Source organism: Oryctolagus cuniculus, chromosome 1 (genome assembly GCF_964237555.1).
Source record: "Oryctolagus cuniculus chromosome 1, mOryCun1.1, whole genome shotgun sequence".
Lineage (NCBI taxonomy): Eukaryota > Metazoa > Chordata > Mammalia > Lagomorpha > Leporidae > Oryctolagus > Oryctolagus cuniculus.
In genome coordinates, this window is record NC_091432.1 from 184,289,125 (window position 1) to 184,311,470 (window position 22,346).

The 22,346-nt window shown below is 40.2% G+C and overlaps 3 protein-coding genes across 3 annotated transcripts; all 3 read right to left on the reverse strand.

Annotated features, from left to right (window-relative positions):
* Positions 1–301: 301 nt before the first annotated feature.
* Positions 302–889, reverse strand: LOC127490959 (interferon omega-1-like). The gene has a single exon (XM_051845086.2). The coding sequence runs from the start codon at positions 887–889 to the stop codon at positions 302–304; it is 588 nt and encodes a 195-aa protein (XP_051701046.2).
* Positions 890–9,097: 8,208 nt separating this feature from the next.
* Positions 9,098–9,634, reverse strand: LOC100357194 (interferon alpha-5-like). Its single transcript, XM_002708069.4, has one exon. The coding sequence runs from the start codon at positions 9,632–9,634 to the stop codon at positions 9,098–9,100; it is 537 nt and encodes a 178-aa protein (XP_002708115.2).
* Positions 9,635–21,476: 11,842 nt separating this feature from the next.
* LOC100356678 (interferon alpha-1/13) lies at positions 21,477–22,046 on the reverse strand. The gene has a single exon (XM_002708067.4). The coding sequence runs from the start codon at positions 22,044–22,046 to the stop codon at positions 21,477–21,479; it is 570 nt and encodes a 189-aa protein (XP_002708113.1).
* Between the last annotated feature and the right edge of the window lie 300 nt (positions 22,047–22,346).

A 22,346-nucleotide genomic window follows, 5' to 3' on the forward strand; every position in this document is an offset into this window, starting at 1 on the left:
AAGTGAACATCTGCTATGTGAAAAGTATGTCTTATAAAAATAGGATACAATAATAAATAAATAAGTCAATAAATAAATAAATACATTCAGTAAATAAATAATATCAGAGCTGTCATCTCCTAGGAATCAATACCCCGGAGCGGAATGCGTTTCACATATACTTCCTTAATATATGAACAAAGTAGTTGCTGAATTAATTCAACAAGTTCCCTGATGTGATGGAAGCAGAAAGAAGAGCCTTTAGAAATGACCAAATACACATGTACAAGTGTGATGGGGCGATCAGTCAACGAGAACCATCTCAGGATGACGCCAGGTCTCCATCCTTGCTTCCTAAGCTTTCCTGCAAGTCTGCTGTTGAGGAGAAGGCTCTCCTGATCTCCATTCTGACGAGTTCCCAGGCACAGCCACTGTGTTTCTTCTCGTCCAGGTAGAGACGGATTCTCTGGAAGTACCTCTTCAGCATCAGCGTTGGGCTGTCAGCCGTCAGGACAGAGTCTTCCTCTCCCATGGCCTGTACCAAGCAGGTCTCCAGGCCTTGCAGCTGCTGATGAAGTGCAGTGTGCAGTTCCTCCAGGAGGGTGTTGTTCCAGGCAGCAGAGGAGCGCGCTGTGTGGAGCAGGTTGAAGATCTGCTGCAGCATCTCGTGCAGGACAGACACGGTCTGGTTCTTCTGGAACTGGCTGCCGTTCACCACCTCCCGCGGGAACTGGAAGTCTCTTCTGTCCTTGAGACACAAGACAGGGGAGACCCTCCTCATCTGGTCCAGAAGCACCAAGGTCGTCCTGCTCAGAGGGGCAGAGTTGTGAGGCAGGTCACAGCCCAGAGATCCAACAGGGCCATAGCTGCACAGCACCAGGGCCGTCAGCAGAGGGAGTAGCTGGGCCATGGGGAAATGAGGCTGCTGCTGTCCTGGCTGGGCTGGGGTCTGGGTGAACCTTGGACTCTAGGTTCTCTGAAGGCATTCTGGCTGTGCATGGCATTTATATCATACAGAAATGATTTTCATTTTCTGAACATAGAGAAATGTACTTTTACTTCCTTTTTTTGGTTTTCACTTGTATATTTTCCATGTGGCCTAATAAAATGAGATCAGGCCAAAATATTAATTTTTTCAATAAAGTTTCATTTTCCAGTAAATTTCAGATTTGCAAATAAAAATAGTGTTTGATCATTTAAAAAAGAAGCATCTTCTCCTAAAATCACACGTGTATATATGTGTATAGATAGTTTCCCCTGCCTACATTTATTCATCTATAAATATTGCTTCTCTTTATAGAACAAATTTTTAAACCTGATCCTAGGCTACATTTACTCCCTCTTTACTTAAGTAGGAATTCCTACAGGTTTCTCGACTGAAATAATTATTTCTCAGGGGCTTTTGTTTGCAATTTTACAGAAGAGACTGGTATTTATTAGTAAATGAGATTACCTGGTGTTTATTTACTTTCCAGAATACATTCATGTAGATCCATGGGATTAAGCTTCACTGGGGCCACAAGGTCATGACTAATGTGGACAATGACCCTTTTATCAACCATGTTCTTACTGCAGATCTATGGCGCTCCTCACACAGTCATAACACCCATAGCAAGAATCCATGTTCTTTACAGGACCATAAGGTTGTGGAGATTCTAATTCCAAGATAATTCACTTCCCAGCACCACCTGCCACAACAAGGGCTCACACCTACTAACACATTCACCTGTGGATTCACAAAGTGTCCTCAATCCAAGCTCTTTCCTGAGAGCAGCCTCAACATGTGCTAATGAATTCAGAAATCCTTACTGAAGAGGAACTTGTTGGAAATTATTGACTCCTCTATGATCCCTGCCCTTGTGTGTGAAGGACCCTGTACCTCAGTGGTGATTTCTTCGTCTGTGATTCACATCCCCAGCTACCAAACTGGCAACAGCCCTCAGATGCACATAGAAGTTTCTTCTCAACTCAGTGATGAAATTATCCAATTATGATAATTTCAGCTTTAGTAGTCAAATAATTTTTACTGTGCTATAACACATCTATTTTTCAACTCTTCAACCATTGAGCACATGATATAAGCAGAATATCTGAGCTGGGCAAAAGAGATTCAATAACAACTTTTGTTCTCATTAGAAGATCATCTGACTATTACAGAATCCAGGGAATTCCAGTGTCTCCAAAGTCTGCATTACTCTAGGGCTCTACTCTACTCTACTCTAGGGCTATTTCCTTCTCTCTTTGCTTTGGGACCTGAATGCAGGTGGTGGGCAATGGAATTTAAGCCAGAGAAACACGACATGCTCTCCTTTGCTTGTTTGTGATTGTTTCATTTAAACTTTAACTAAAAGTGTTCTTTATGTGGCAATTGACTAGGCATGGTTGGTGGTGTTATTCCTTTATTACTTTTTACTTCAATCTGAGCTTAATACAAACAAAGACAAGGCTACACAATTTTTCTCTTTTACTTTTCATTACATAAAACTCTTTATCATTTCAGTTGTCCTACAAAGCAAAACTCAGTTATTCGTGTTCAAAAAGAAACAAATGTAATTCTGATTGCCTTTAAAGTGAAATAAAGGGAGTGATCTACATGTCACAGAGGCAAAGCATAAATTAGCAGAATTCAGAGCTGTCCCACTGGGGACTGGGGCTGAGGCAGAGTGGGAGAGTGGGGGCCATTGCTGAAGCACCCAAAGCAGGAAAGTTGCTACCTCTGTCAGAAGCTTCAAGACAGCCTCTCCTGGGTCAATGGACTGCCCTGGGCTGTGAAGTGGAGTCACTGGGCTTACCTCCTCTTCAATCCAGCAGTGATCAGCTCTGAGGAGAGAAAGAAGGAGTCACACCAACCAACTCACAAGAACCAAAGACAGTGGCAGTCATGGGATCACTAACTGTTAGGACAGGAGTCTTTAGCTTTGTCTGAACACTCTACCTGGTTAATAATCCTCCCAGGCAGGAACAATGATTGGCTTGAGAAACCTAGAATTAAAAGAGAGGGAATTGGATGATCAAAGGGATTCTGCTGTAGTCTAGATAAAAGTAATTATTACAATGAAAATTGTTACATCGTATTTTCCCTGTGTTTAAGTTTTCACTAGTCACACTTCCATGATCTTGAAAAATTGATTCAATCCCCTCCATAACTGTTTGGATTACATTTTTTATACACCTGGTTGGTGACAAATATAAACCTGGTTTAAATGAATTTAGACTAAGACCAAAACCCAAGTCAGAGCTGAAGGTATGTCTTATCTAGAAAGACTTATTAAAAGAAGTGGAGAATATGAAGATAGTATAAAAGTTCATTGAGAAAACAATTCAATTGATATCTATGTATATGAAAGGTCTTCAAAAGGTTCAAGAACATGTGTATGTGGAAACATTTTGCATGGATCTCAAAAATTCTTGAACTGGTATAATGTTATATTTTTACAAATGACTTATTTATTTACTTCTTTGCCAAGATCAGTGAGATATAGAGATAGGGACAGAGAGAAAAGGGATCTTCCATTTGCTAATTCACTCTGCAAATGGCTGCAATGGCTGGGTTGAAGCTAATCTAAGCCTGGAGTTAGGAACCCCTTCCAAGTTTCCCCTGTGGGTGAAAAGAGTTCAATTACTTGAACTCTCCCCAACTGTTTCCCAGGATCATTAGCAAAGAGCTGGTTTGGAAGATGAGCAGCCCGAACTCAAATTGGTCTCCCAATATGGGATGAAAGCAAAGAGTGGCCTAACCTGCTGGACCACAACACTTAACCCTTAAGCTTTTAGTTCCAATTCTTCACAAATTTTTGCAATTCTTTCTTAGATTAGACCTGAGATTTGTCATGTGAGGCATTGGCATAAATTCACTGGAGCAAGAAAGATGTGTGACAAAGAATTCCAGTTCCACTTTAAATGTTAGATATTTGTGATCTATGCTATTATAAAGCAAGAGAGTGTGTGATTTGAGCCGCTTGATTTAATGTTTTAAGGAAAGTAGAAAAAAATCTTAAAATAGTTTTAAAGAATAGATTTTGGTCACCCAACATTTCTATTCTACACAAAAATCATTCAAAGTGCATCAGAGACCTCAATCTATTACCTGATATCCTCAAATTATCAGAGAACAATGGGAAAATATTTTCAAACTATGCAAATGACAAAGGATTAACTTCTAGAATCTATAAAATATTTTCTCCCATTCTGTTGGTTGCCTCTTCACTTTCCTGAGTGTTTCTTTTATAGTACAGAAGCTTCTCGGTCTGATGTAATCCCACTTGTTAATTTTGGCTTTGATTGCCTGTGCTTCTGTGATCATTTCCAGGAAGTTTTTCCCTATGCCAACACTGCTCTGTTAGCCCATCCTAACTGCATAGAAACTAAGGTGTTCCCACAACTTCTGTCCATATCTGTTCCAGCCTGCTGGATTGAGTCAGTTCATCCCAACCAGTTTTGATGACAGTGAGGAACACAAGTTTTTTTCTCTCTGGTAGAATTTCAGGTTCACAGGCACGCAAAATACCCACCAGATGCACCCTCACTTACTTCACAATTGTGCTGGGCACCTAGGGGAATCCTGCAGGTGGCCCTTTCCTTCCAAAGGGATGCCTTCCACACAGGTCCAGGCCATTTCTACTGCTTTTGCAGGATCTCCCACTGCAGTTCCCTGGCAGTTCCTTTATCCTAGCAGTATACTTTCTCCACTTTTTTAATAGTAATTTTGCCCAGCCTAAATTAGACCATCCTGTTGCTATACCACCATCTTTTAATCCCTCCAGGGAAGATTTTGTAAGAGAGATTCTTAGCAAATAAAGTGGCTTTGACTCTACCTGTGGCCCCATTGCTTAGTGTGGTTGTCTTACAATATTCTGGTTGTCTTGCACAATACCATGTTTGATCCAAAGTCCTCACTTCTATACATCTATCTTCCTTAAGTTTTGGAAAGATTATTACTGTTGTGTGAACAATTATCAAAATCTGAAATAAATCCCTGATGTTGATTAGATCTTACTCTGCTTCCACTGTGGACAAATATCTACAGTCCACACAGACACAAAATCACATTGAACTTTCTCCTCTGACCCTAGATTGCAAGCACACAGTATATATGCACTGAAGGATTTCATGCTGTATCACTACAGGGCTGTCCAGGAACTTCAATAGCTGTCTTAAGAGTTGAAATAGTGCTTTAGTGTCACCAGTGCAGCAGGTTTATGTGCATCACCTTGAATCATAGCAAACTGAGCTTGTGTGTACCCTTTCAACATACTTGTTTGTATTTTCCTTTTATAGGACAATAAGCAAGTCTTTAGTTTACATATTTGTTTGATTTTGAAGAGACTCCATTATCAGTTTCATGAGTAACTGTCATGGGTTGCTATATCATGGTTGTTTTGTTATTTACATTAATGACTGACAGTTCTAATTTATGTTTACTGGCTTGTGTTTGCTTTATGGACCTTAATCCTTTGGTAATATTCCAACTACACAGAATAGAATCTACTAATTTAAAGAGAGGCATGAGGGTTGGTCCACCAATGTCTACTTTTCAATTAAATAAATTAATAAATGAATGTTCCTAAAAGTCTTTGCTGCCATATAAAATTGTGACCTTCTTATATAGTTATTACTAATACCTGTCTTTCTGGGAGGGCTCTATCCCCATGATTGCTAAGTGGACTTAAATACCTGCCTGTGTCCCCATTATTCAAGTATTGTTTGGCACTTTTTGCTTTTCAGAAACTGTGCCACAAGTGGATTTTAAGAGATTCTTTGGAATATATTGGTCCCGTGACTAATTTTTCCCTGAACTGTGATAACTGGCAGAGGCAGACTCCTAGGAAGGAAATAAAGATTTTTAGCAGGATCAAGAATAATCATCTTCTCTTCCACTACCCTGCAGATTCCTGTGGGGTCACTGTCACTCATTTTGGTGACACTGCTATTGGCCATGTCTCTGTGGGAAAACTCTACACATGCATTTCAATCATTTCTCTCTTAAGAGAATAGTCTGTAAACAGTTTACTAAAGGCTGCCTATTGCTATTGCTTCTTCTTCTAAGGCCTGCCACTGATCCAGGCATTGCCATAAATATCTCTCTTCTAAGTTCTGAAGCTGCACTTGCTATTTTAAATACGTGTTTTTAGGGCTGTGCTGTGGTTTTCTGAGTAAATAAGATCATGTGCCTCATGCAGTTTCTTTCTAGTGCCATCAGAAGATATAAGTGTCTACACAGAGGCATACAAGAGCTGAGGTGTTCTTCAGTAACTCCTCTAGTGTAGTGGCAGAGGGTCACCTCTACTTACTGTGTATCCCTGTCTGGCAGAACATCAATAAGTTTTGACCACTGCAGCTCAGGAAGCAGCAAGCAAGAATGGTTGAGAAGTAGCCATCATCACACTCTTTCTCCTGAGGCTCAAAAAATTTGCCTGTCTCCCAAACTCTGGCTGCATGAAGATTCTGGCCAATTCTACCTGCTCACTGGCATTTGCTCTCTACCTCCCCAGGACCTCTTCTGGGTGGATTAGATGCACCTTGGGGAGGTGGGTTTTGGTGTGGGGATTAAACTCTGGCAGATAAGTGTCATTTCTCTACACTGTCTCTTATCTTGATATCTCTAGCCCTGCTGCAAGAATCTCCAATACTAGTGAATGCATAACAAGATAATTACTTTTCCCAAGCCCAGGAACAAATATTCTTTTACATGTATATTGGAGCCACCTGGTCCATCATAGGAGTGTAGCAATCAAAAGCTTGGGTCTCTAACCTCAGGAACACATTTGAGAGATGCACAAAATCAAGCCTCTCCTTTCCTATCTGAGTAATAGACACATAATCAGTTTACTCATACTTCCTAACTACCTTCAATTGCAATAATTTACTCAATTCCACCCACATAGATACCTCAAAGGTATCAGTCGATTATCATTCTCTTCACTTATTTTTTTTACTTATGTCTATGTTCTAAAAGAGGCAAGTCAAAGTGATTCAAGTTACCTCATTATTCCAAGTGAGAGTGGAGTTTTCTCCTGATTCTGAAGACATGAGACAGGATCTGACATTTGTAAAATGGACAACTTACTCTTCAGAAAGAGCTTATGTGCCTTGAGACAGATTTTTCCTGATTTCTGTTGCAGTTTATTCCCCACCCAGATGTGCAGGATCTCCCACCTTTCTGTGCCCTACAGAACTTAGAGACAATAGTGAGTCATGGAGCCTTTGAAAGCTGAGGAGGCTGTAGACAGGATCCATTCTCGCCCTTTCTGTCCATATACAGCTTCCTATTGCTCAAACAGGACATTCTCTGCCTTCAGCTGGGAATATTTCCTCTCTCCAAGATATGAAATTTAAGGAAATTGGCTGATTCTGGTAGGAGGCTCAGTTCTTTCCAGGATAGAACCTCCTTTTAGCTTTGAAGAAAACTCTACACAAAACAGAAGTCTGCTAGCCACACAAGTTGCTCCTTTTGTCCATCTGCACAGTTTGGTGCTGAGATTCCTATGTAGATCTTTTCATTGCCCCAAGCATAACATTCATTCTTTCTCTTTCCTTTGTGTTATAGCAACTATTACATCACTGTGACAGGAACTTTCCTTCATATAAAAAATATTTACCAAAAGAAAAAATAATAACCCTTTTTGTAGGAGTTTCTGACAAATAGAATTTTCAGCCAACTTTTGATTTTAATTCATGGTTTGGTACCCTTAAAGAGAACGTGATGGCAAAAAAAAAAAAAAAATCTCAAGGAACAGGAAACATCTAGGCAATACAAGTAGTGAAGAATGAATGAGGAGACAGAGTAGGGATTTCTAGGGGAAAAAAGGAACTTATGTGAAAGGAGAATGATAGTATATGGTCCAGAAAAATAGGGAGGGAAAAGTTCCAGTGTAAGAATCAGTAAAGGAATATGATATGTAATTTACTGCAGTTTGGAAGATTACTCTTCTAGATCTGTCTCCCTCTCTCTTTCTCTCTCTCCCTCTCTCTCATTCTGTAAGCCACCATTTCCAGACTGCCTGCAGAAGTGAATTGGATTTGTCTTCCATGTGAGGAGCAACAATTCCTCAGGCTTTTTAAAAACATTATCTGGATTATATACTGTCATGTTTTGACAGGTAGTTGCTGAAATGGAGGTGGGAACTCTCACTATTTTGGCACACATGTTTATGTAAAATAGAACAAAATAGTTACCATATCCCATAAAAATTTCATGCCCTGATAATATAACAAAAACAGTTAAATAACAAATGGAATAGTCCACACCCAAGTAGCAATTGCTGCATATGAATCTCTAGTAATTGTGTTCCTAATAAATTGTAAACTCATATAATGACTAACAATGGACATTGCATACAGATGTCTATGAGTCAATGAAGAAGGAGAACTCTGCTTTTAGTTTTCAGTTCCTGAAATGCCTCAGGCTGCCTTCTCCTGAAGGTCTTTTTTGCTTGTTTTTTTTTTTTTTCATCCTTCTTGTTTTAATATTTGATATAACTGATATTAACTAACATTATTGTTATTTCATTTCTCTCACTACAAAAAATGAAAGATCAAAAGAACAGGAAAGTTCCTTGTTAATTCAACTGTATACCCCTGGGTCAACATACAACCCCAATTAGAGAAGGACATTTGTCTCTGAATATTGAATCTACTTTAACCAGTTTAACCTATTCTTTAATCAAGTTGCACAGTAAAGCCTGCAGTTTCTTTTTAAACAATGAACAGATATAAGAAATTTTTGATAGTAGCACTTTAATGAATGAAATAAAATGATAAACTAGCAATATAATAGAAATATTTAGCATGAATCATAGAATAAATGTGTACATACTATAATATGAAAAAAACAATTTAAATATCATAAATAGTTAAATAAATAAATATTAAAATACGTCCACATGGTCATCTATGAAGGACTAGTGAGGGACTAGTGCCTGTGCAGTTGGACATGAGGTTTCTTAATGGTAATATAACATTCAATAAGTAATGTAAACATTCGTATCATCATTCTAACAGAAAAACATTTTGAAATGAAATAAATTGCACAGATGTTAAACATTTTGTTTTAGTCAACAGGAATCATTTTATGTTGGTCCTGGTCTCATTCCTTGCTCCAAATTCTTTCTTTCAAGATTCATGATAAAGAGATGGCTCTCCTGGCTTCTGCTCTGACAACCTCCCAGGCACAAGGGCTGTATTGCTTCTCTGCCAGATAGACAGCAATTCCTTGGAAGTATTTCCTCACAGCCCATGCGGAGTCCTCATGCTTCAGGGGCGTCTCCTCCGCCCCCGCTCCCTGCATCATGCAGACCTCCAGGTCACTCTGCTGCTCGAAGAGTCCAGTGCAGAGTCTGTCCAGGAGGGCCTTGTCCCAGGCAGCAGGCGCCTCCTTGGTGCTGAACAGGTTGAGGAGCTGCTGGGTCATCTCGTGGAGCACAGAGATGGCCTGTGCCCTCTGGGCCTGGTGTCCACCCAACTCCTCCAGGGGGAACTCAAAGTCATGTCTGTCCTGCAAGCAGGAAAGAGGGGAGACTCTCCTCATTTGTCCCAGGAGCATGGAGGACCTCCCGTCACTGAGGCTGTGGGTCTGAGGCAGATCACAGCCCAGAGAGCAGAGGGACTTGGAGCTGAGCACCAGCAGGGCCAGCAGTGAAGAGAAGGGCAAGGCCATGGGGGATCTTGCAGATGCTGCTGGCCTGGCTGAGGTGGGTGATCAGAGCCTCGGCCTCTAGGTTCTCTGAAGACCTTGCTCTGCTCAAGTGCCTTAAGTAGAGGACGTGCAACTTTCCTTTTTCTGAATGTCTTCCCTCACTTTCTACTTCTGTTTTTGCTTTCCTTTGTGCACTCAGCATGGATTTACAGTCACGTTTCTCATCATTGTTTTTATTAATTCCTCATCTCTCCTGTTCCCAATACTATTTTGGATTTTTTTCTAATTGTCAATCAGAAAAAAAACTTTAATATCACAGATATCCTGTATATCTATGTATGTACTCTATGCATATCTCTATAGCTAAAAAGGAAATTTATGAAGTTTATGCTTTTACTGATTTCATAATTTAGAATAACAAAAAGTTAAGCTGGAAGATAAAGTCAAAACTATTGAGGAGACAGCTTTTGCCCAATTGTTAATATGATGACTAAGGCACAAGTCTCCCACAGTGGGAATGCCTGGGTTCCAAATCCAACTCACTTCCTGACTCCATCTTCCTGCTAATCTGGAACCTGGGAGGCATCAGGCAATGTCTCAAACAATCAGGCTCCTGACTCCCATATGGGAGACCTGGATTGAGCTCCTGTCTCTTGGTTTTGGTTGAGGACCTGGGGCCACTGGGAACATTTGAGGAGTATCTACAGTATCTTTATCACTGCTTCTCAAATAAATTGCTGAATAGTTAATTAAAAATCTTAAAGCTGTTGATATTGAACTTTCTCACTAAATTTAGCAGCAACATTTAATTCAATTTATTATATTAATTGTAATCATGAAATTACATTAAAATTTCAAAATGTATATTATTAATAATATCAATATAATAATGAATTTATAAATAAACTAGCTCTAGCTATTAAAAATATTAACAAATAAAATTCAAAAGTAACTAAAAGGATTATACACCAAGACTAAGCTGAACTTAATAGTGGAATGCAGGGATGGTTTAATATTTGAAAAAATCATTCAAAATCATACACTTCATTAAGAAAATGTTAGAATAAAATGCACAATCATCTCAATGGATGTGTAAAAAGCACTTGAGAAAAGTCAAGATTCTTTCATTGTAAAAACACTCAACAAACTTGGAATAGAAAGAAACTACCTCTGGCCAGCGCCGTGGCTCAATAGGCTAATCCTCCACCTTGCGGCGCCGGCACACCGGGTTCTAGTCCCGGTCGGGGCGCCGGATTCTGTCCCGGTTGCCCCTCTTCCAGGCCAGCTCTCTGCTATGGCCAGGGAGTGCAGTGGAGGATGGCCCAGGTGCTTGGGCCCTGCACCCCATGGGAGACCAGGAAAAGCACCTGGCTCCTGGCTCCTGCCATCGGATCAGCGCGGTGCGCCGGCTGCAGCGGCGGCCATTGGAGGGTGAACCAATGGCAAAGGAAGACCTTTCTCTCTCTGTCTCTCTCTCTCACTGTCCACTCTGCCTGTCAAAAAATAATAAAAAAAAAAAAGAAAGAAACTACCTCTATTAAGGCCATATATGAAAAACCCACAGCTAATACTATATCAATGATGAAAAACTAGAACCTTTTCCTTAAAGATTAAGAACAAGATAAGGATAACACATTTGACCCTTCTGGTCAACACAGTACATGAAGTTCTAGCTAGAACAATTAGGCAATAAAAAGAAATAAAAGATATCCAAATTATAAAGGAATAAGTAAAATCATCTATATGTCCAGATTAAATGTTCTTGCATATAGAAAATCCTAAAATTACATACACAAAACCACGCACAAAATTTTGCAACCAATAAAAAAACAGCAAATTTGCAGGAGTCAAAAGTAAGTGCAAAAAATAGCAGCATATTTTTTAAAAGTCTGGAAATAATTTGGCTCCCAAAACATACCAATGTTTAAACTCTGAAGTCTTATGTTAATGGCTAATTTGTTGATGTTCATTAATTGAGAGTGGAGTTGATCTAATCACATTATTTGGGCTGTGATTCGATGTGTTCCCGTGTTTGACCCTGAATCAAGGAAGAGGAGTTCATGAGAACCCTTCCAACAGGCATCATTAGCACTTTCACTCATAAGACAAGGAATAGGTTTTTATTTGTATGTGCCCATGTTTGATATTTTAAAGACTCCATCATCACCAAGCTCAGAATTTACCATCATTGTTGCTATATAACAATTTTTAGCTACTTGTATTAGTTACCTGACGATCCTCATCTATTTTTGATGAGGTTATTTTCTTTCTTTTGTGGAATGTAATCTCCAGGAAGGAATGTTCCGAAAATGCCTACTCAGTGCTGAATGCACCAACTGGAAATGAAAGAAGATGGGTCCACCAGTGTCCGCTTTTCAATTTAAGAAGTGAAATAAATGAATGTCACAAAGCTCATTGCTGCCAGAAGAAACTGTCATCTTCCAATGCGGGTTTTATTAGCACTCTTTTCTGTCCTGCTGGGAAGACTCTGTCCTGCTTGTTGGTCAATGAACTCAAATACCTATCTGTCTCCCTTTGTTCAGGTCTGGTTTTCAGTTAAAAAAAAAAAAAAAAAGAAGAAAGCAGCATCATACTTAGAAGTGAAGAGATCCCCTGTTGTGCGTTGACCTCATGAATTAGTTTTCCCTGTGCTGTGATGATGCTGGTTTCTAGGGAGAACACAATTTGAGTCTGGCACTGGAAAACCCTCTTTCTTTCCCATCCTCTGCATATTGCTGTAGTATTTGTGTGTCCCATGCTGGAGACGCCAGTGTTGGCTACACCTCCATGGAAGCACTCAGCCTTCTCTGCATCCACTTAATGTTCTTCCCCAAGCAATCAGAATTATTTGAACAGTTGCCATCCACTGGCATTGCTCCATCTCCTGAAGACCTGTTGTTGATTCAGCTGATGCTAGAAGCATCTCTGTTCTTCCAAGTTCTCATGGTGAGCTGATTGATATCTTCATGTTTCTAAACGTGTGCTCTAGGATTTCGAGGCAATGAGAGTCATGTGCATGGTGCAGTCTCCTCCTAGTGAAATTAGAGTATGGAAACCTCTATACTGGGCACAGATAAGTTCCAAGGCTCCTTAGCAGCTCATCAGGTACAATGCACAGGGTTCCCACTATTCATTAGGTATCTTTGCTGGGTAGAACACCAGGAGGTCTTGATCACTGCAGTTCAGGAACCAGGAGGTAGGAAGGGCTGTATTGTAGCCTTGTTCACACTTTTGGCCTTGAGATTTAAAATCTTAGCTGCATTTCCTGGGGCTGCCTGGTGATCACTGGCCTCTTCTGTGTAGGCAGCAGAGTGTTGATCCCCTCCTCTCTGTGCCCATGCTCAGGTGGGATAGATGAGCCTTAGCATGGCTGTGGGTGGTGGAAGTGAAGTCAGGCTCTGCTGCAGGACATTGATCTGCAGGATTAGAGCTCAATTTCCCCTGGCTAGGTTTCTCTAGCCACACTGCCAAGCCCATCTGTGCTCTTTGACATACAGCACGTTAATAAATCTAGGGTATGAAACATGACTATAGATATTATCAGGACAAAGGGACAACATGGAGAAAATTCATAGGAAACTTTATGTATGATAGATCTCTAATGTAAAAATAATACAAATATAATGAAAAATGACATTTCAAAAGTAAGTAGTAGCTGAAGACAGCAAGGGGTCATAATACGTAAAAGGTACTAGACAGTCACAAAAACAAAGCCAGGTATATCAAATTATAGCCAGGTTGCTCTGCTTTGAAGATAATTGTCCGAGAAGTTGTGGAGGGGGTAAGAAAGGTTTGTAATAAAAAAATCCTTTAATATGGGCCAGCACTGTGGCGTAGTGGGTAAAGCTGCTGTCTGCAGTGCCGCCATCTCATATGGGTGCCAGTTCGAGTCTGGCTGCTCCTCTTCCAATCCAGCTCTCTGCTATGGCCTGAGAAAGCAGTAGAAGAAGGCACAAGTCCTTGGGCCCCTACACCCACGTGGGAAACCTGGAAGAAGCTCCTGGCTCCTGGCTTCAGATTGGCACAGCTCCGACCGTTGCGGCCAGTTGGGGAGTGAACCAGCAGATGGAAGAGCTCTCTCTCTCTCTCTCTCTGTGCTTCTCTTTCTGTCTCTGTGTAACTCTGACTTTCAAATAAATAAATACATCTGAAAAATCCTTTAGCATGTAAATTAGAACACACTGACCCATGGCAGAGTAGCAAGCTAAAGGGTAAGTATCTAACCTGAGGTTCATTTTAGAGATCTGCTAAATTGAGCTTCCTCCCTGCCATCTGAGTGATTCACACACACACACACACACATACACACACATTGAGAGAGAGGGAGGGAGAGAGAGAGGGGATCACCTCCTCAATTACAATGTGCCAAAGTTGACCTTAGCACCTCTCAGTTCCATGTAGTGTCTATACGCAAACATTGTCTTCTCTAAAGTCCTTTACTTAGGTCAGTGCTCAGCTATTGAGTCAAGATGGACTGATGTAAGCTCCTTCATTATTTATGCAATACTGAGAATATTTTCCTGATTGTAAAGTTGAGAGACAAGATCTGCTAGCTTATGAAACTGACAATTTATACTTAAGAAAGAGTTAATGTATCTTCAAGCAGAGGTTGTCCTGTGTCTCTTGGAGTTCCCCACCCAAATGTGCAGGACTTCCTGCCTTCCTGTGCCCTTACAGACCCTAGAAGCAGTGAAAAGTCAGGAGGCTCTGAAGAAATGAGCAGGCTGGAGACAAAGGACCCATTCTGACCGTTTCTCTCCAAATGTAACTGCCCATTGCCCACAAGGACATGATCCGCCTGAAGCTAGGACAGTTTCTCATCTTAAAGATAAAAAAACCTAATGAAATGGATTTATTCCTCCTCTTTGGCTTAGTTCTTTCCAGCAAAGAGCCTCATTTGGGACTTTTTAGATAAGGCCAGTGGATGCAGACAGCTCTTTCCATTGACAGGAGCCTTATAATAGACTCTGACTTTGTCCACCGTGGCCGGTAGGTGGCGAACTTACTCTGTAAGTCATCTAATAGCATCCAGAATACAATGCATCCTGGTTCTCTTTCCTTTTTGCTACAGTTACCATTGCATTTAGGTGACAGGGACATTCCCTCATTTCATAGATAGTCATTAGCAAATCTATTGTACAGGAGATTCTGAAATATACCATTTACATCAACTTTCGTTTTTCCTTGGTTGTTTTGGACTCTTAAGGGGAAGTTAATGTTCAGAAACCTCAAGGGAAGAGAAAACAGCTGTGTGATGACACAGCACAGGTTAAGGAAGAGCGATTGAAGAGTACTTCCTGGGTATTTCTGCCCTGTAGATGAAGGTAGGAGCTGTTATGCTATAGCAAAGAGAAAGGGAGTCAGGAAAGGGAAAGTGTGCCAGGTGTCTAGTCAGCCAAAGAATTTGGCCTGTATTCCAATTTAGGAGCCTTCCTTCCATTTGTTGACTAAGTGTAGGAATCAAACCTGCCTCCCCAGTGCAAAGTAACTGCTCTACAGTCTTCTCCAGAATACTTCAAGAAGTCCCACTTTTACCTCACATCTTTGCAGTTATTACTGAGATGGAATGGGAAATTTCACCACTCAGATATATTTCTGTAGGAAAACATAAGAAGATAATTATACTTTAGATCCTCACCCTCGAGTTCTTTAGTTTTAATTAAAATTTAAAATTAACATTAAAATTATTTAATAAAATAACTTTACCCATATTCTATAATTCTGTTCTATTTTACATTTGAGAAAGCTGAGGCTCAGAGAAGTCAAATAAATTTCCTAGGATTGCAAAGAAGTGGTGGCAGAATTGTGATTCAGTGCCTGCCTTAGGTTGCATGCAAGGATAATGTGAAAAGTTTCATATTTTAGAATTCTGTTGTTTAACATATCATTTGATCACTAAATTAAAAGCACATCTTGCTCCTTGACTTCTTATATTTGAAAAATTTTACTTGAGAGAAAGAGAGAGGGAGGGAGAGGAAAGGACATGGATTGTGAGCGCTACAGTCCGCTTGTCCACTTCTCCAAATGTCTGCCTGTGTGTGTGTGTGTGTGTGTGTGTGTGTGTAGTGGGTGGGAGGCAAGTGGGGATGAGTGGGGATGAGGGGTAGGAGGCAGGAACTTTGTCCAGGTTGTCATGAACTGAACTACTTTAGTGATCACAGTTGCCTCCCAGTGTCTCCATTAACTGGAAATTCCAATCAGGATCCAGAACAGAGTTTTGAACCCAAAAACTCTGATGTGAACCACAGACATTCCATCTAGCAGTTTAATCACTATGCCAAACATCCACTCCTCTTGTCATTCTTTTATTGGTGTGTGCCACTGTATCTTTTCACTGGTTCTTTTCTATTATTTATTTATATACCACAAAAGAAAAGTCCTGATTCAGTTTTAACTTTTCCATCTTTTGAAGGAATCATGCCATACTATTAGCTTCATTGCAATTGTGTTGTTTGTGCATCTCCATCAGCCTGAGATTTTTCATGAAATAGATGATCCACCTCATAGGTGAAACATAAATGTAATCAGAAGAATGCATTGCTAATAATGTTTAAGAATAGAAAAAATCCTGGTATACTTATCTACTAGAAAAGAAAGAGTCTATAACAGTAATACTAAAAATGTGTTTAGGGAAAATATCAAGTAATCAGATTTTTATTTGTTTAATTTATTTTTTGTGAGACAGAAAAAGGAGAGAGAGGCCATACCCACCCTTTCATTACCCAAATACATATTAAAGTCTGGCTTGGGTTGGGGCTGATGCAAGAGCCAGGAACACAATCCAGGCCTCCCCTGTGTGTGGCAGGAACCCAGTTACATGGCTGCCACACAGTGCTGTATTTGCAGGATGCTGGAGTGAGGACCTGGAGCCAGAAATTGAACCAAAGTATTCCAATACAGGACATGGGTCCTGTCCTAACCACTAGGGGAAAATTCCTTATCCTTGGAAAGTAGATTATTAAAATTTTTAAAAATCTATGAAATTGCCTTTTTTTAAATTTAAAAACAAGATTTATTTAAGTCAGTTACCTCCAGCCATAGTGGCCAGGATGGGGGCTCCAAGACAGGCAGAATCTGAAGGGGCTCATGGTAGTGGCGTTTTTAAGCACAATTTGGGGAAGAAAAAGACTTGATAATCAGGTCGACATTGAGTTATAAGGCAAGAACGAAACCCACCGAAACACCTGATCTATAATCTTATTTGCTGAGGGGTGGGATAGATAATTTGTTAAATGCATTTTCTAGGAAAATATGACAAGAAGAAAAGCCTGTACAATTTCAGTACAGATGCATCCAAAACAGGCACAACTACACAAAAATCACCAACAATATGTATGAACCTCCATTTGTTGAGCTTGTGAAATCTGCCACCATGAGAGCTACCTGTTCTGGGGTAACACATTCTACAGATCCTGTTCCCCTACAGGTGAGGAAGCCTAGCATTTCCAGACATTGTCTTTCTCCCCAATTTGTCCACCCGGATCACAAGGCAAAAGCCAAAATCTGTGGAGATTTACAGAAGGTCCTGGCCAACGTTTGATGAGAGCAGCAAATCCGTATGTTGAATACAAAACCCAAGGACAAGACTGGAGAGGCTCCTCTGCAAGAGCACCCTGTAGCCGCTGCCTCCGCAATTCTCCCCATCCCTGATGATACACATCAGAGTAGGTGTGGTGCTGTCTGCAGAACTGATTCACAAAGTATACAAAAATTGGTAAATTTGAATAAAATACAACCACCTTAGCTCTCTGAGAGCAATGATTCTGTTCATCCATGTTTCTTGGCTTTTCTGGGACATTTCTTTCTTGCTATCTAGATGGAGATTTTACTCCTCGGCAGAAGAGGTATCAACATTATGGAAACTGACAGCTAGGGTATTTAGTCTACTGGTTAAAATTTGAAGTCTGAAATTAGATGTGAAACTTGGAGACTAAGATTGTATTACAGAAATTAACGCACAATGGACAGGAGCCTTCTCTGGTTAGCAGGGAACTTCACGCTCAGACTGGCAACCCTCCCTTCCCCTGGAGTCCCACATGCATGGAGGGCGTGAGATTGGGATGCTGTGGTCTGCACAGTGGAAGCAGGCAGGGAGCACGTGTTTCTCTGTTTCTACAGCTCTCAAGTCTCACAGAGTCCATGCCCTGATCAAAGCCAGGTCTTTTTTTACAGCAGATGAACGGTGAAGGAAACAGGCCCACTAAAGCATGGGACTCAGTTCTTTCCGAGAACTAGCATTTTTGCTGCATGATATTCGATTTTTACTCAGAGTAGCATTTCTGCGCAGCTCAGAATCCTGCCCTCCTGTGCGTCTTGGTTGCTGCCTTTGTCACACGTGGCTCCAGGGCGCCGTCTTTCCCTGAGATGATGTCAGTGGCCCACACAGAAACCCAACCCTGCTTTCTGTTTCCCTTAGCTGCAGCGACTGTTACATCATATGCACCGGAAGTTAGGAGAGTCTCTCCTGCAGACGTTTAGGCCAACCCAGAACTTTTGTTAAACTGCTGCTGTCTTTGTGGTTCCCTACTCTCTAGGGAAAATGTTCAGTCGAAACCACAACTGAGCACAGAGCAGCTATGTGTGAATGGGCAGGAAGGTGAAGGGAATCAATGACAAGCGCCCTCTGGGAAATTTTACATCAGACAAGAGGGAAACTGTGATGATGGGGGGATGGATTCTGAAAAGCCAGGTGCCAAAATCGGTGAACATGCAACTGCTGTCTTCTGCACCTCATACAGCTGTGTATCTCCTGTTTCAGGGGTGTATACAAGGCACCATGTCCTGACTGACTACAGCAGGAACAGCATGGAAATGAGGAGGGACGGTTTCTCAGCCCCTCTGGAATTCTTGACAGAATTCTGGGTTTTCAGGCTGCCTCCACTGCTGGCCAGTAGCTGAAGTGCTAGGACGTGGTTCCTAAGAATGTTATAGAAAGACAATTCATGTTACAAAGACAGTGAAGGAGAAGGACAATATTAGCAATAGTTTGAATTCTTACTGTATGGAAGATTTTCTACTGAGTGCTCTAAAATGCATGTATTCACTTAATATACACAACAAAATAAATTTTTAACCAACTTTGCAGGAAAATTGAGGGTCATAGAATCTAAGTGGGTGACTCAGCATCACCAGTAAGTCCAGGTAGAATGGAATTTCACTATGAAATGGTGAATTTGTAAGTTTCATACACTGAATTTCTGTTATCATCAGTAAGTTTCCTTTTTTTCCTGAATCAGTCTTGATGTCAGGATTTCCATCGTCCATGTTGGTTTTGGCCTTTTTTAAAGTTTTGCTTCCCACCTTTATTAGATGAGGGTACTTTATCGGTGTATATGTCTGTGGTAATTTGTTTATTGTGGATCCACATGAGATTGTAATACTCATATAATCAGGAAACTTACAATGAGTAATGTAAAACAATGCTTATCATAATATCTAGCTCTCCTAGAAAATGGAGTGTGTGATAAGGCAGCTGTCATGGGCTAGAGTAGAAGCAACAGAAATTTACCTAAGTTAATTACCAAAGCAACTAATATCAGAAATCAATACATAATCAATAATAACTAGATATTTTGAGGGAGGATTGAATAAGTAATTCATTCCTGCCTAATAATTATCAAAAACAGCAGCTCCCTGATATTTAAAGTAGCACTAATTAAAATAATAATTCATTATGATGTAAAATATGCATCTTGAGTTAAAACAAATGTATTGAATACATTAATTTGATTTTCCAGTATGTCACTTGTGTGGATTCTAACCAGAAAAAAAACAGGTAACCTATAGACAGAAAAATAGCCTGCATCATTTTGCACCTCTCCCATTGCCCTCCGCCCTTGAGAGTAACTGAACTCTTGTTGGCACACCCACTTCTCCATAAGGTTAAGGCCTTTCAGTTGAGCTTCTGGGTTCATCATTCTCTGTCTCACAGTAAAAATGCTGGGCAGTAAGTCTCAGACTATGATGTTAGATAAAATCACCCTGCTTTCCTTTACTGCTTTCAAGCTTTAATATTTGATGTTTGTTGGCACAACTTCTCTTAGTGCCTCTGAATTTGTTTCTCTTTCAACCTGAGGGCAGAACCAAAATAGCAAAGTAAAAATGAAAACTTAAGGGCCTATGCATTATTTTCCATAATTTTCTGTTACAACCCTTTTATTTCTCCATTTAATATTCTCAGAAGGTTGTCAAGGCATTCGTATCAGTTTAGGTGAAAATAAACAGTGCAAGTCTGAGTATCATGAAGATGAAGAAGGAAGTGACTCCTCAGGTGAAAATTCAACAATGGGAGTTCTCTTCTCTTATTCCCCCTTCCAGCTACTCCATGTGGTTTCTGCTGATTGATCTGCACATCCAGTGCCCAGCAGGGTCTCCATTTCCACCTATTTTCCCACTGCAGTGGTGCAGTGGACACTCTCAATTCACAGTGCAGCTTACTGACATTCAACATAATTAACATTTGGATTAATATGCTAATACAAATTTTAAAAATCATTGCAAATTCTTTAATATGCCATAAATTAAAATAAGTGTAATATTCAAGATAATAATATAATTTGCCAATATATTTAACCTATGAAATCTATCCTGACACAATATTTAATTAACATTCATTAATACATATCCTTTCCTTCTACCAATCCTGTCTGTTCCCTTCTTTGCTGAAGGCCAATCTCTCAAAATTAGTCTTTATGTGCGTTATGACTAATTTTTCTATTCATGTCTTGACCTACGCTAATGTGGTTTCTGGTTATGAATTCTACAAAATCATCACAAACTCAGATCATCGTTGCCATTCACTTTCCTACTGTGGTGGACAATTTCCATTCATGTGTTTCATAAATCCTCCGATTCCTCATCGAGGTAATTTAATTTTGTTTAGGGCACTTTTATCATCCTCTCTTGTCCTTCCCATGGTGGGCAATTCCGCTTCAGTTTCCTAGGTGACTTTTGCCTTAAAAAATGAGTGTACTCAGAATCATGTTTGAGTTTGTTCTCCCTCTACACTCTCTCCCCACGATGACCTCCGTGGCTGCATTTGCAATTGCCACAAGTGGACCTTCAGCTACTGCATTCCTTGTAGACTGCCTGCTCATATATCCAACTGACAATGGACATTTTCTTTTAGATTTGTACCAGTCAATTTTTGGACGATGTCTCTGTTTTTCATCTCTCAAAGACCCCTAGTCCACTGTCAAGTCAGAGACTTTCATTGTTCATTTTTTTTATTACAGTATTTAACACAGCTGATGAGAAATGTGGTTATTGATATACTGAATTTATTTTCTTGTGAAAAAGTTAAATGACAACAGAACTGTGTTTGTGTTGTTCATTCTATGCACTGGGTGTAACATGGAACATCATTAAGGGAAAAGAAAATTTTAGTATACCTTGAATGTAATATTGATCAGTAAATTAACTCTATCACCAACTCTTTATTAATGTTGCACAACAAGATTTGCAGTTTCATAATAAAGTATAAACAAATATTAGAAGTTTGGTATAGTAAAAATTTAATTAACAAAATAAAATAATGAAATATTGAATATAGACAAAATACTTCATTATGTTGTCACAGAGCCAATGTATACATGATATTGTATGGACAGAAATAATATAAGTCTCATATATAAACAAATAAGCATTTAAATGTATACACAAATAGATATATGCATGGATATCTGTACAGGACTAGTCCCTGAGGATTTGAACACAATGTGCCTTAATAGTCCTCAAGACGTCTGACAAACTGAACTCATGTAAACCAGTACTACAAAAATGACAGTCTCTGAAACGGTAGCACTTCCCCATATGTGGCAATGTATAATACACAGTAAGAATTATCTCTATATTGAACCAAGTCTCAATCCTTACTTCTTAATCTTTCTTGCAAGAATCTTGATAAAGACATGGCTCTCGAAACTTCTAGTGTGACAGTCATCCAGGCACAAGGGCTGTCTTCCTTCTCTGTCAGATAGAGGCGGATATTTCTGAAGTACTTATTCACAGCTCGTACAGAGGGATTCTGTATCGTGGGTGTCTGTTTCACTTCCACTTCTTGCTTCACACAGGCTTCCAGGTCACTCAGCTGCTGGTGGAGTCTAGAGCACAGTATGTCCAGGATGGTATTGTTCCAGGTAGCAGATGAGTCCGGTGCGCAGAAAAGTGTGAAGACCCCCTGGGTCACCTCATGCAGCACAGCAATAGTTTGAGCCTTCTGGACCTGGTGTCCTTCAAGCTCCTCCCGTGGTAACCCAAAATCGTGAATGTACTGCATGCAGAAGAAGCCCATCACTTTCCTCATTTCTCTCAGCTTCTTGAAAGTTTCTTTGTTATTCTGGCTGTGAGTCTGAGGTAGATCACAATTCAGAGCACAGACAGACATACAGTTGAATACTACCAGCACCAGCACAAGACAAAATGCCGAGGCCATCTGGGATCTTGCCGATGCTGCTAGGCTGGCTGAGCTGAGTGACTCTCAACCTTGGCTCCTTCGTTCTCTGAAGACCCTGCTTCATTCGGATGTCTAAAATAGGGGGCATGCCATTTTCCATTTTCTGGATGCCACCCCTTACTTTCCACTACTGTTTTGCTTTCCTTTTGACGTTGAATCTGACCATTTTCTCAAGCATTTTTTCCATTGTTGCCTCTTCTCCTTTGCCCACTGAACTGATTCATAACATTTTTATAATTAACAATCAAGTTTTTTTTCTTTTATAAAGCTTTTATTTGG